Source organism: Mobula birostris, chromosome 5 (assembly GCF_030028105.1).
Source record: "Mobula birostris isolate sMobBir1 chromosome 5, sMobBir1.hap1, whole genome shotgun sequence".
NCBI classification, from domain to species: domain Eukaryota; kingdom Metazoa; phylum Chordata; class Chondrichthyes; order Myliobatiformes; family Myliobatidae; genus Mobula; species Mobula birostris.
Genome location: NC_092374.1, coordinates 205,739,132 through 205,752,536, shown reverse-complemented (window position 1 = coordinate 205,752,536; position 13,405 = coordinate 205,739,132). Strand labels below are relative to the sequence as shown.

Sequence of the window (13,405 nt, the reverse complement as noted above, 5' to 3'; positions counted from 1 at the left end):
AACGTTACTCCTTTCATTGACCTGTAATGTTGACTCAACAGATACCTCTTGGCCTCTCGGACTCTCCAATATTTACCCCTTTATTTCGGCTTTCTGCCATCTGTGGGATTCCACGGACGAGATCGAACGGAGCACAGAGTTTTAGAAAAACGTCATTTTATTTGGTTAAGTCTGGTCTCGTCTGAAAGGGGTGGGAGAAGACAACACAGCAACTGTTTTGGAACAACAAAGTAATATAACGAGATGTGGTGACGGGTTACACGAGGTGCGTGTGACGTAAACTTGTCAGGGGTGGAACCAGGTGCCAGCAGGAAGAAGCCAGCTGTGGATCTGGCAAGAAATCTGGTTCATTGACGTACTAACAGACATGCAGCAGGAAAGCGAAGAATTGAAAGAGTTGCAAGCCATGCACTTCACTGAACAGGCACAGCAAAGGTCAATTCGACCAGGTGAGGCAGGAGGGAGTGCATTGATCCCTGTCGAGAAATCCAAAACCAGGAGGGGAGGTGGGGGTCCTGGAGACAGCGCGGGGCAGGAGTACCAGAGAGGGACGGAGAAGTGAGAAGCCAGGGCTGTTGCCCTTGGAGGGAGAAGTTTCGAAGGAGACTGGGTGGAGGAGATCAGAGAAGTTGTTGCCATTCGCCCTGGTTCACAGACCAGGGGTGCAGATTTACAGAGAAGGGTGAAGGATAATTTGGGGGAGGGGTAGAGTGTGAGGGGAAAAATTTCTACCCATAGAGTGGGGATGGTCTGGGACTCACTGTCTGTGTGGGTGGAGACAGAACCAGACAGGGAATTGAATCTGCACTGGTTGGGAAGTTGAATAATTCACAGGGAATTCAGAGTGGAGTCAGAACCACTCAGGAGTTTTCCAATGGGAATTGGATCAGCACTGGGTGGGAAATTCAACAATTTACAGGGGATTGAAGAGGCTATTTAGTTTACCATGGATCTAAAGGGTCACGTCAAATCCACGGTAAACAAGGCAAAGTGGCGGGCAGCATGTGATCAGACACGGCATGAAGAGAGCAGAGTACTCACGGCCTTACAGGTGAGATTTGATTTAATCGGGGAGCAACCGCCGAAGGCCCGTGGATGGCAGAGAGTTAGACCAGCGGGAAGAGCTTAAAAAGAAGACACTTTATAGAGCAGGCGACAGAGTAGGAGGGCTTTGGCTCAACAGGGCTTCGGCAATAACGGGTCAAGGCGAGGCAAGTTACTTGTGAAGGATAGGGATAGATGTGTCGAGCTGCAGCTCCTGAGGGACCGGGTTAGGGGCATGGAGATGCAGCTCGATGACCTTTGTCTGGTCAGGGAGAGTGAGGAGGTGATAGAGAGGAACTATAGCCAAGTAGTCACACCGGGGCCTCGGGAGGCAGTTAAATGGGTAACAGTCAGGAGAGGGAAGGGCAAGAGTCAGATACTAGAGAGTACCCCTGTGGCTGCCCTCCTTAACAATAAGTACTCCTGTTTGAGTACTGTTGGGGGGGACAGCCTACCTGGGGGAAGCAACAGTGGCCATGCCTCTGGCACAGAGTCTGGCCCTGTGGCTTAGAAGGGTAGGAAAAAGAAGAGGATGTCAGCAGTGATAAGGGACTCTGCAGTTAGAGGGGCAGACAGGCGATTCTGTGGACGCAGGACAGAAACGCGGATGGTAGTTTACCTCCCAGGTGCCAGGGTCCAGGATGTTTCTGATCGGGTCCACGACATCCTGAAGTGGGAAGGAGAACAGTCAGACGTTGTGGTACATATTGGTACCAACGACATAGGTAGGAGGTCCTGAAAAGGTAGTAATCTCGGGATTACTGCCTGTGCCACGCAACAGTGAGTACAGGAATAGAGTGAGGTGGAGGATAAATGCATGGCTGAGGGATTAGAGTAGGGGGTAGGGATTCAGATTTCTGGATCATTGGGACCTCATTTAGGTCAGGAATGACCTGTACAAAAAGGACGTGTTGCACTTGAATCCGAGGGGGACCAATATCCTAGCAGGGAGGTTTGCTAAGGCTATTGGGGAGAGTTTAAACTAGAATCACTGGGGGATGGGAACCGAACTGAAGAGGCGGTTGGCTCACAAATCGAGAATGTTTGTAGACAGTGTGGGAGGGAAGATAGGCAGGTGATAGAGAAGGGACGTGCTCAGACCGAGGGTTTGAGATGTGTCTATTTTAATGCAAGAAATATCATGAACAAAGCGGATGAGTTACAGCGTGGATCAGTACTTAGAGCTATGATAATGTGGCCATTACAGAGATTTGGATGGCTCAGGGGCAGGAATGACTACTTAGTGTGCCAGGCTTTAATTTCCGAAAGACAGGGAGGGAGGCAAAAGAGGTGGGGCGTGGCCCTGGTGATCAGAGATAGTGTCACGGCTGCAAAAAAGGTGGACGTCATGGAGGGATTGTCTACGGAGTCTCTGTGGGTGCAGGTTAGGAACAGCAGGGGGTCAATAACTCAATGGGTGTTTTTTACAGACCACCCAATAGTAACAGGCCATCGAGAAGCAGATTGGGAGGCAGATTCTGGAAAGGTGTAATAATAACAGGGTTGTTGTGGTGGGAGATTTTAATTTCCCAAATATTGATTGGCATCTCCCCAGAGTGAGGGGTTTAGATGGGGTGAAGTTTTTTAGGTATGTCCATGGAGGAAAGGGAGGTTGGCTCACAAACAGAGAAAGCTTGGAAACAGTGTGAAAGGGAGGATAGGCAGGTGATAGAGAAGGGACGTGCTCAGACTGATGAGTTGAGATGTGTCTATTTTAATGCGAGGAGTATTGTGAATAAAGCAGATGAGCTTACAGCGTGGATCAGCACTTGGAGCTATGATGTTGTGGCCATTACAGAGACTTGGACGGTGCAGGGGCAGGAATGGTTACTTCAAGTGCCAGGCTTTAGATGTTTCAGAAAGGACAGGGAGGGAGGCAAAAGAGCTGAAGGTGTGGCACTGCTGATCAGAGATAGTGTAACGACTGCAGAACAGGAGGAAGTCATGGAGGGATTGTCTACGGAGTCTCCGTTGGTGGAAGTTAGGAATAGGAAGGGGTCAATAACTCTACTGGGTGTTTTTTATAGACCACCCAATAGTAACAGGGACCCTGAGGAGCAGATAGGGAGACAGATTCTGGAAAGATGCAATAATAATACAGTTGTCGTGGTGGGAGATTTCCCCTACTGATATAGAGCAAGGGGTTTAGATGGGATGGAGTTTGTTAGGTGTGTTCAGGAAGGTTTCCAGACACAATATGTAGATAAGAGGAGAGGCTGTACTTGATCTGGTATTGGGAAGTGAACCTGGTCGGGTGTCAGATCTCTCAGTGGGAGAACATTTTGGAGATAGTGATCACAATTCTATCTCCTTCACCATAGCATTGGAGAGGGATAGGAACAGACCAGTTAGGAAAGTGTTTAATTGGAGTAAGGGGAAATATGAACTTATCAGGCAGGAACCTGGAAGCATAAATTAGGAACCGATATCCTCAGGGAAATGTACAGCAGAAATGTGGCAAACGGTCAGGGGATATTTGTGTGGAGTTCTGCATGGTACATTCCAATGAGACAGGGAGAGGATGGTAGGGTACTGGAACCGTGGTGTACAAAGGCTGTTGTAAATCTAGTCAAGAAGAAACGCTTACAAAAGGTTCAAAAAACTAGGTAATGACAGAGATCTTGAAAATTATAAAGCTAGCAGGAAGGAGCTTTAAGAAGGAAATTAGGAGAGCCAGAAGGGGCCATGAGGAGGCCTTGGCGAGCAGGATTAAGGAAAACCCCAAGGCATTCGACAAGTATGTGAAGAGCAAGAGGATAAGATGTGAGAGAATAGGACCAATCAGGTTTGACAGTGGAAAAGTGTGTATGGAACCGGAGGAGATAATGGAGGTACTTTGCTTTAGTATTCACTACGGAAAATGATCTTCGTGATTGTAGGGATGACTTGAAAAACTTGAGCATATAGACATTAAGAAAGAGGATGTGCTGGAGCTTTTGGAAAGCATCAAGTTGGATAAGTCACCAGGACCAGACGAGATATAACGCAGGCTACTGTGGGAGGCGAGGGAGGAGATTGCTGAGACTTTGGCGATGATCCTTGGATCATCAATGGGGATGGGAGAGGTTCCGGAGGACTGGAGGGTTGCGGGTGTCATTCCCATATTCAAGAAAGGGAGTAGAGAACGCCCAGGAAATTATTGACCAGTGAGTCTTACTCAGTGGTTGGTTAGTTGATGGAGAAGATTCTGAGAGGCAGGATTTACGAACATTTGGACAGGCATAATATGATTAGGAATAGTCAGCATGGCTTTGTCAAAGGCAGGTCGTGCCTTACCCCGATTGAATTTTTTGAGGATGTGACTAAACACATTGATGAAGGAAGAGCAGTAGATGTAGTGTATATGGATTTCAGCAAGGCATTTGATAAGGTACCCCCATGCCAGGCTTATTGAGAAAGTAAGGAGGCATGGGATCGAAGGAGACCTTGCATTGTGGATCCAGAACTGGCTTGCCCACCGAAGGCAAAGAGTGGTTGTGGACGGGTTATATTCTGCATGGAGGTTGGTGACCAGTGGTGTGCCTCAAGGATCTGTTCTGGGACGCCTACTCTTCATGATTTTTATAAATTACCTCAATGAGGGATGGGTTAGTAAATTTGCTGATGACACAAAGGTTGGGGGTGTTGTGGATAGTGTGGAGGGCTGTCAGAGGTTACAGTGGGACACTGGTAGGATACAAAGCTGGGCTGAGAAGTGGCAGATGGAGTTCAACCCAGATAAGTGTGAGCTGGTTCAATTTGGTAGGTCAAATATGATGGCAGAATATAGTATTAATGGTAAGAACCTTGGCAGTGTGGAGGATCAGAGGGATCTTGGGGTCTGAAGTCCATAGGACACTCAAAGCTGCTATGCAGGTTGACTCTGTGGTTAAGAAGGCATACGGTGTGTTGGCCTTCATCAACCGTTGGATTGAGTTCATGAGCCGAAAGGTAATGTCACAGCTATACAGAAGCCTGGTCAGACCCCACTTTTAAGGTGAACGGGGGTAACTTGAAAGGAGATGCGAAGGGCAAGTGTTGTATTTTACACAGACAGTGGCGGGCTCCTGGAATGCGCTGCCTAGGGTGGTGGGAGAGGCAGATCCATTAGAGACGTGTAGATAGGCACATGAATGTGAGGAGAATGGAGGGATATGGACACTGTGTAGGCAGAAGGGATTAGTTTAGTTTGGCACACGACTGTGCGCTGAAGGGCCTGTTCCCGTCTGGTATTGTTCTGTGTCTATGGCCCATGTTCTCATTCAGGAGGGAGGGCGTCTAGAAAGCTGGCAGGGAGTGCGAGGGGAAACTCTGGGTAAACTCCCGGGGGTGGGGAGCACGTACGACGATTGTCCATGGCGGTGTCTGGGCGAGCGAGACTGACTGACTGCCCCAAGGCCTCGCTCACCCGCCCGCCCTAGGGCACCACCACCTTGATCTCGGCCAGCCGGCTGCCGCTGGAGTTGCCGGTGGTGGTCTTGCCGTGCTGGTCGCGCAGGTGGACACGCAGGGTATTGTAGTGGGTGAAACGCATGTCGCAGTAGCTGCAGCAGTGGGGCGCGTCGCCGTTGTGCAAGTTCATGTGGTCCTTCAGCGAGCGTTTCTGTGTGAAGGTGCGGCCGCAGACGGTGCAGCAGTGCGGCTTGAAGCCGGTGTGCACGTTGATGTGCTGCGCCAGCCGGGCGTTCTTCCGGAAGACCTTGTCGCACAGGAGGCACAAGTAGAGCCGGTGCTTGACCATGTGGGCGGCCAGGTGCTCCCGCTGCTCGAAGGCGGCCCCGCACTCGGAGCAGGAGGCCGGCTCGGCCCCAGGGCCCTCGGGGCTGGGTGGCTGCTGCGCCACTGGCTTCTCACTGCCCTGCTGCGGCCCCTCGCTGGCCGGGCTCCCGTAGTCCTCCTCCGGGAGGTCATCAGTGGGGCCGGCGGACGACTCATCCTCCTGCATCCCTCCTCCTCCTCCTCCTCCCCCGGCCCCTCCGGCCCCGGCCGGCCCCATCGTGGAGTGGATGCGGGGCTCGGGTTCCGAAGGAGCGGCCAGCGGTGGCTGGGCACACCCCTGCCTCCCATTCTCCTGCTTCACGCCGCCCTCAGGCCCCGGCCACGCGTCCAGCACCCGGCCGGAGGAGGAGGAGGCGATCTGCGGGGTGGCGGGGCGGCCGTCGCCCTCCTCGGTCAGCACCGAGGCCACGCAGGGCGAGAGCGACTGGCGGCACTTCTCCACCACGTGCTCCATCTGCAGGCAGCTGGCGGCCGCCAGGTAGTCCACGATGTCACGGAAGGGGAACTCCAGCGAGCCGGTGTAGCAGGAGAGCAGGAGTCGCAGCACCACCTCGGCACCGGCCATGGGGCACACCTGCACCTCCCGCGACGGGTCCATGTGGAAGCGGTCCCGCAGGAACGGGGAGCAGGCTGCCAGCACCACCCGGTGCCCCGGGAAACGCAGGCCGCCCACCACGATGGTCACGTCGCAGAACCATTCCTCCATCCGCAGCTGGTTCATCCGCTGCAGGGTCTCGCCTTCGTGCTCGGGGAATTGGAAACGCAGCAGCTTCCCGCTGGCCATCGTCCTGCAGAGGGAAAGAGGGACCGGAGTTAAAGGTACAGCCCTTCTCCCCATCTACCGAGTCCTTGCATGGGGCGTTGTCCCTTTAAGACTACTTCAGAGTTCAGAGTAAATTTATTACCCAGCTACAAGTAGGTCACCATCTACAACCCTGAGATTCATTTACCTGTTGGCGTTCACAATAAATTCAAGAAACACAATAGAATCAATGAAAGACCACACCCTACAGCAGCGGTCCCCAACCACCGGGCCGCAAGGAAACGATATGAGTCAGCTGCACCTTTCCTCATTCCCTGTCACGCACTGTTGATTTTGAAATAACCTACCAAATCGTACCAAATAACACATAAAATCTAAAATATCAGTGAAAGCAGGAATGATATGATAAATACACAGCCTATATAAAATAGAAAGAATGTACGTACAGTGCAGTTTCACTTAACAGAATCAGGAAGATTAAGCCAAAACTGATTTGTAGGAAAAAAATCGGCATGTACACACAGGCAAAAACAGGTGCTGGCACAAGGCTTCATGGTCAGGGTAGTCTTTCTCGGGGTAAACACAAGTGTCCGCGGTGCAAAGAAGGTTGGGGACCCCTGTCCTACAGGATGGACAAACAACCAGTGTGCAGAAGACAACAAACTCTGCAAATACACGAATACCCAATTCCTGCCACTGCCTGTAAGGAGTCTGTACGTTCTCTCTGTGACCGCGGGGGTTTCCTCCCACATCCCAAAGACGCACTGGCTGATAGATTCACTGGTCATTGTGCATTGTCCCGTGATTAGGCAGTGGTTAAATCGGGGGAGAGGGAGGGGGCGCGACTCAAAGGGCCTCTTCCTGTTTTAGCTCGTCCTCCGTCAATGGCAAATAACAGTTCTGTTAGTACTTGCTCTGTCCGGACAGAATAAAAGGCAAAAAACTTTTTCACCAGAGAAACAGGGGCGCTGCCCCTTTAAGACTCCAGCTATTAAAGGCGCAGGCGCCCAAGCCTCTTCCCCGCCCCCCCCCCGCTCCCTTCGCGTCAGTCAGGTCGCTGCCCCTTTAAGGGTCGCGTTTGCCGAGAGGCAGCCCGAAAAGACTAGCCGGACGAGAGGCGGTGGGGGGAAGCGTCGCGGTGTCCGGCTCCGGTTCCCCGGACTTCCCCCGTCCGCCGCGGACACTCACCGGACGGCGGATCCGCGGCTCCGAGTGGCGGCGTCGGGACTCTTGTGAGGCGGCGAGCGGCGGGTGGCCGAGCAAAACTCGAGAGCCGCGACTCCCGGATGCAGCGCCGAGCGGGTCGACCAGCTGCCGTTCCGGAGTTCCCCGAAACAAGGCGTTCGCACCGCCCACTCTGACGACAGATCCCTTCGCTGCAAAGCCGGAGGTTGCCCGTTTCCAGCGATTCCTCGGCGAAATTGGCTTCACTATTTTTCACATGTGCCGAGGTACATTGAAAATCTTCTCTTGCATACCATGCATTGCAGACTAATTTATTGCAAGATGCATTGAGGTAGTAAAGGTTAAAGATGGGCTTTATCCGCCACTGGTACACCGAAACATACAGTGAAATGCATCGTTTGTGTCAAATTAAATCAGCGAGGGTGTGCCGGGCAAGTGTCGCCACGCTTCTACACAGGATGCCTACAGTTCACCAGCGTCTACAATTCACCCATACGTCTTTGGAACGTGGGAGGAAAGCGGAGCATCCGGAGGAAACCCACACGGTCACAAGAAGGACGAACGAGCTCCTTACGGATCATGCAACACACATCAAAGTTGCTGGTGAACGCAGCAGGCCAGGCAGCATCTGTAGGAAGAGGTACAGTCGACGTTTCAGGCCGAGACCCTTCGTCAGGACTAACTTTCCAGCATCTGCAGAATTCCTGTTGTTTGCGTCGTTATGGATCATGTCGGATTTGAGCCCGTGTTCGCCGGCTCCGTTACAGGCCTGCAACTCATCAGGTCCCGGGTCGGCTGCGTCCGGCTTCCACGCTGGGGACTCTAATTCATGAACTTCAGATCTGAACGCTGTTTGCTTTCTTTCATTGTTATCGCAATGTGTTTTTTTATCCCCCCTCGCATGGCGGTCTTCTATTTTTAATGGGCTCTTTTGTTTTTTGTTCTGCGGGCTGCCTATGCAGGGAGCTGAATCTCACGGTTGTGTGTAGTACATATAATAAATGAACTTTGAATTCTTGCACAACTGATTACAAGGTGAAACAATCACAGAATGCAGAATAAAGCGCCCTCTTCTCATTGGCTCCATCGAGGAGGAGGTGCAGGAGCCTGAAGACACACACTCAGTGTTTGAGGAACAGCTCCTTCCCCTCTGCCATCTGATTTCTCAATGGACGACGTTCCCATGAACACGCCCTCAGTATTTTTGGATTTCATTTTTTTGCACGAAGACGTAAATGTATTTTCTATTATTTTATTCCGGTAGCATAATGGTTAGTGCCACACTGTCAGAGCTCGAAGCATCGGACTTCTGAGTTCAATTCACGAATTTTAAAAAAAGCGACCAGCAGACTGTAACAGGGACTGTCAGTCTCCCCTTTTGCTGTGAAATGGGTGATACTGTATCTCTCTGTCCCTTGTTAGGGAGAGGGAGACTGGCATGTCGAGGACTGGGCTCTCTGACGGTGGTGTCTGAAAAGAGGATGCTGTCTAAGTTGCATGCCATCTTGGTCAATGTCTCCCATCCACTACATAATGTACTGGTTGGGCACAGGAGTACATTCAGCCAGAGACTCATTCCACCGAGATGCAGCACTGAGCGTCATAGGAAGTCATTCCTTCCTGTGGCCATCAAACTTTACAACTCCTCCTTTGGAGGGTCAGACACCCTGAGCCAATAGGCTGGTCCTGGACTTATTTCTTGGCATAATTTACATATTACTATTTAATTATTTGTGGTTTTATTACTATTTATTATTTATGGTGCAACTGTAATGAAAACCAATTTCCCCCAGGATCAATAAAGTATGACTATGACTATGAACAACTAGTTTCTGTTGACTGCAAATCACAGACTCTTTGGGTGCTTTGCTGCTGCCTGCAGGACGGTGGGTGCTGAAATGGGAGGGGGAGATAGATGCTTTGCTGCTGTTTGTGCGGGGAGGGGGCGGGGGGGTTCTGTTTTTCAGGGATGTCGGCGAAGACGAGTATTTCGGGTTGTATACTGTTGCTATTCCCTGATAATAAACTGAACCGTTGAATTTCGGCAACATTTTGCAAGGTGTCTCTGCACTTCCTCCCAGTGGGTTGTGTGGGTTTTCCCCCGGTGCTCCAGTTTCTTCCCACAGTCCAAATACATACTGATGAGGTGAACTGGTCAATGTAAATTAGGTTAGGGTTAATCTGGATGATGGGACTGCTGCTGCCATGTGGCTCAAAGTACCCTGCACTGAATAAATATTGTAATTTATAGTTTTTTTAGACCATAAGATACAGGAGCAGAATTAAGCCATTCGGCCCATCGAGTCTGCCCCATCATTTCACATGGCTGATCCGTTTTTCCTCTCAGTCCCAGTCCCCCCCCCGAGTTATCAAAAATCTACCAAGCTCTGCCTTAAGTACACCCAATCACTTTGCCACTACAGCTGCCTGTGGCAACGAATTCCACAGATTCGCCACTCTCTGGCTGAAGAAATTCTTCCTCATCTCCGTTATAAATGGACGTCCCTCTACTCTGAGGCTGTGCCCTCTGGTCTGAGACTCCCCTCCACAGGAAACATCCTCTCCACATCCACTCTGCTGAGGCCTCTCGATACTCAGTCGGTTTCAATGAGATCACCCATCGCTCTTCTAAACTCCAGTGAGTATAGGTCCAGGAAAATCAACCAATCGTCTCCTCATATGGCAACCCTTTCATACTCGGAATCATTTTCGTGAAATTCCTCTAAACCATCTCCAATGCCAGCACATCCTTTCTTAAATAAGGAGCCCGAAACTGCTCACAATACTCCAAGTGAGGTCTCACCAGTGCTTTATAAAATCTCAACATTAAGTCTTTGTTTTTATATTCTAGCCCTCTAAAAATGAGTACTAACATTGCATTTGCCTTCCTCACCACAGTCTCGGCCTCCAAGTCCCTTTCTGAAATTATGTACGAGGGGTGATTGATAAGTTCCTGGCCTAAGGTAGAAGGAGTCAGTTTTAGAAAACCTAGCACATTTATTTTTCGACATAATCCCCCCCTTACATGTACACACCTAGTCCACTTAGGACATTGTGCGATGCACCGGTCGTGCATGCAACCTGTTACAGTTGCTCTGTAGTGTCTTACTTTTAATCTTTTTAACTTAGTTATTTGTTGTATTTTTTTTCTCAGGGTAACACGTTGAAGCTGCACCCTCTCTAACATGCTGGTGGAGAGAGTTTTACTTGTTTTTTTAGTTACATTCGGACAGGTCTCGTTAGCATGGCAGCAGGATGGTCGCATTGTTTATTCCAGGGACCAGCTGATTGCTCTCATGTCTGCTGGCTTAGCGAACACAGCAGCGGACATCCCGGCTGAAATCTGGAGGAAAACACACGGAGGATGCAGAGGGGGATCAAAAAGGCGAGGGAAGAGGACCGGGTCAAGACAACAGAGGCTTATGGAGGAGAGAAGTTATAAGCCGTGTCTCCCCTCTCTCATCATGGGAAATGTGAGATCTCTGGGGAATAAAATGGACGAATTGACGGCGCTTGTCAGGAGTCAGAGAACATTTCAGGAGAGCAGTGTCATGTGCTTCACTGAGACGTGGCTGCACGAGGACATACCCGATCAAAGCGTTTCCATAGAGGGCTTCCAGACCATTCGATCTGACCAGAATTCAACCAATTTCCCCCCGGGATCAATAAAGTATGACTATGACTATGTCCAGTGGCCATGGAGCATACGGATCCCTTCTTTGTAGAAGTGGTCCACAGCAGGGGTGATTAATAAGTTTGTGGCCTAAGGTAGAAGGAGATGAGTTATTAACTTCAAACTTTCTGCGTTATCACTCAAAGAGTTGAACTGCACGTGCATGTAACAAGAGTGTCTTGGACCTCTAGGTGGTCCACAGCAGGGGTGATTGATAAGTTTATGGCCTTGGGTAGAAGGAGATGAGTTATACCGCTCTTGTTACATGCACGTGCAGCTCAACTCTTTGAGTTAAAATGCAGAAAATTTGAATTTAATAACTCATCTCCTTCTACCTTAGGCCGTGAGATTATCAATCACCCCTCGTATTGCAATGTACTGCTGCGGCAAAACATCAAATTTCATGACACAGCCACAGAAAAGTATAGTGCAAGGTGATAACGAGATGGATTCTGACAGCTAGACTCCACCTTGTTGTACAAGGGAATAGTCCTATCTTCTGATAACACTGGGCTACAAGTGATGTCTTATTGTACCAGGGAACAGTCCCACTGTACAATGGACTACAAATGGTGACTTAAGCCTGCTACTTGGTTCTTTAAGGGTTTTGCACAGGTACAGTGAAACACTTCCTTGCAGTCACATCACAGGCTGCAAAAAACGGATCCTGACCCAGATCTGGGCCGTACCCTCCAAATATCCGGACCTGCATCTTGGTTTTTTTTTTGCACTACCTTACTTTCCAGTTTTCTATTTTCTATTTCTGATTTATAATTTAAATTTTTAATATTTACTATCGATTTGTAATCCAGGGAGTGGGAAGTGCAGAATCAAATATCGCTATGATGATTGTACGTTCTAGTGTCAATTGTTTGGCGACAATGAAGTATAATTCCTTGATTGTTTGTCCATTCTGTTTGTGCAGTCATTCATTCATTCTATTGTGCTTCTGCTATTTACTTGATGTCCTGCAGGAAAATGAATATCACGGTTGTATACACAGGGCACTTAGTATTCTCAAGGATCCCACCCATCCATCCAGCATCCTCTTTGACTTTCCACCATCAGGCAGGAGACTCCAATGCACAAAAACAAGGCAGTCAGGATGGGAAACAGTTTCTTCCCCCAGGCCATTAGGCTTCTGAACTCCCAGATACATAGCATTCGAAGGGTTACTGGATCATTTGTACTATACACCACAAAATTTAATTTATGACTTCACTTTGTTTACCTGTGCATAATTAATTTGTAGATTAAATTCTACTTTCCTAAGTTATTGTGTGTTACATGTGTGTGATGTGTACTACTCTGCTTTCCACCCTGATCCAATGAGTATTGTCCCATTTGGCGATATAAGTATTAAATGACAATAAACTTGACTTGTCATGGTGACATACAGTGGTGTTACAAAGTTCGAGAACCCAGTAGAATTTTCTCTATTCCTGCATAAATATGACATAAAATGTGATCAGATCTCCATGTAAGTCCTAAAACTAGGTAAAGAGAAACCAGTTAATTAAATAACACAAAAAACATACTTGTTCCTTTACTTATAAGACCATTAGATATAGGAACAGAAGAAGGCTATTCGGCCCATCGGGTCTGCTCCACCATTTAATCATGGGCTGATCCAATTCTTCCAGTCATCCCCACTCCCCTGCTTTCACCCCATACCCTTTGATTCAAGATTCAAGATTCAAAAAACTTTTATTGTCATTCTAACCTTACATCAGCTCCGCAGGGCAGAATGAGACAGCGTTTCCCAGGAGCAGTGCAATCATAACATAACAAGCGCAACACTAAATAATAAACATAACAATAAATAGTAAAACACAACAGCCACATGTCAGTTAAAATCAAGTTATAAGTGTCCAGTGCAAGTTAAAAGTGTCCAAAGCAGAGTCAGGTGGAGCAGCTATTTAGCAGTCTGACTGCCTGTGGGAGGAAGCTGTTTAGTAGCCTTGTGGTTTTAGTTTTGATGC

The 13,405-nt window shown here is 49.1% G+C and overlaps 1 protein-coding gene across 1 annotated transcript; it reads right to left on the bottom strand.

Annotated features, from left to right (window-relative positions):
• Positions 1-130: 130 nt before the first annotated feature.
• Positions 131-8,145, bottom strand: LOC140198484 (zinc finger and BTB domain-containing protein 26-like). Its single transcript, XM_072259570.1, has 3 exons — positions 8,134-8,145; positions 7,754-7,941; positions 131-6,590 (listed from the first exon to the last, which is right to left on the bottom strand). Exons 1-3 carry the CDS (start codon positions 8,143-8,145, stop codon positions 5,441-5,443), a joined length of 1,350 nt encoding a protein of 449 aa, XP_072115671.1. The 3' UTR covers positions 131-5,440.
• Between the last annotated feature and the right edge of the window lie 5,260 nt (positions 8,146-13,405).

Coding starts and splice junctions, on each gene's coding strand:
- LOC140198484 (XM_072259570.1), bottom strand. Junction 6,591..7,753: donor AGCCGCGGATCCGCCGTCCG/GTGAGTGTCCGC, acceptor TTCCCTCTGCAG/GACGATGGCCAGCGGGAAGC.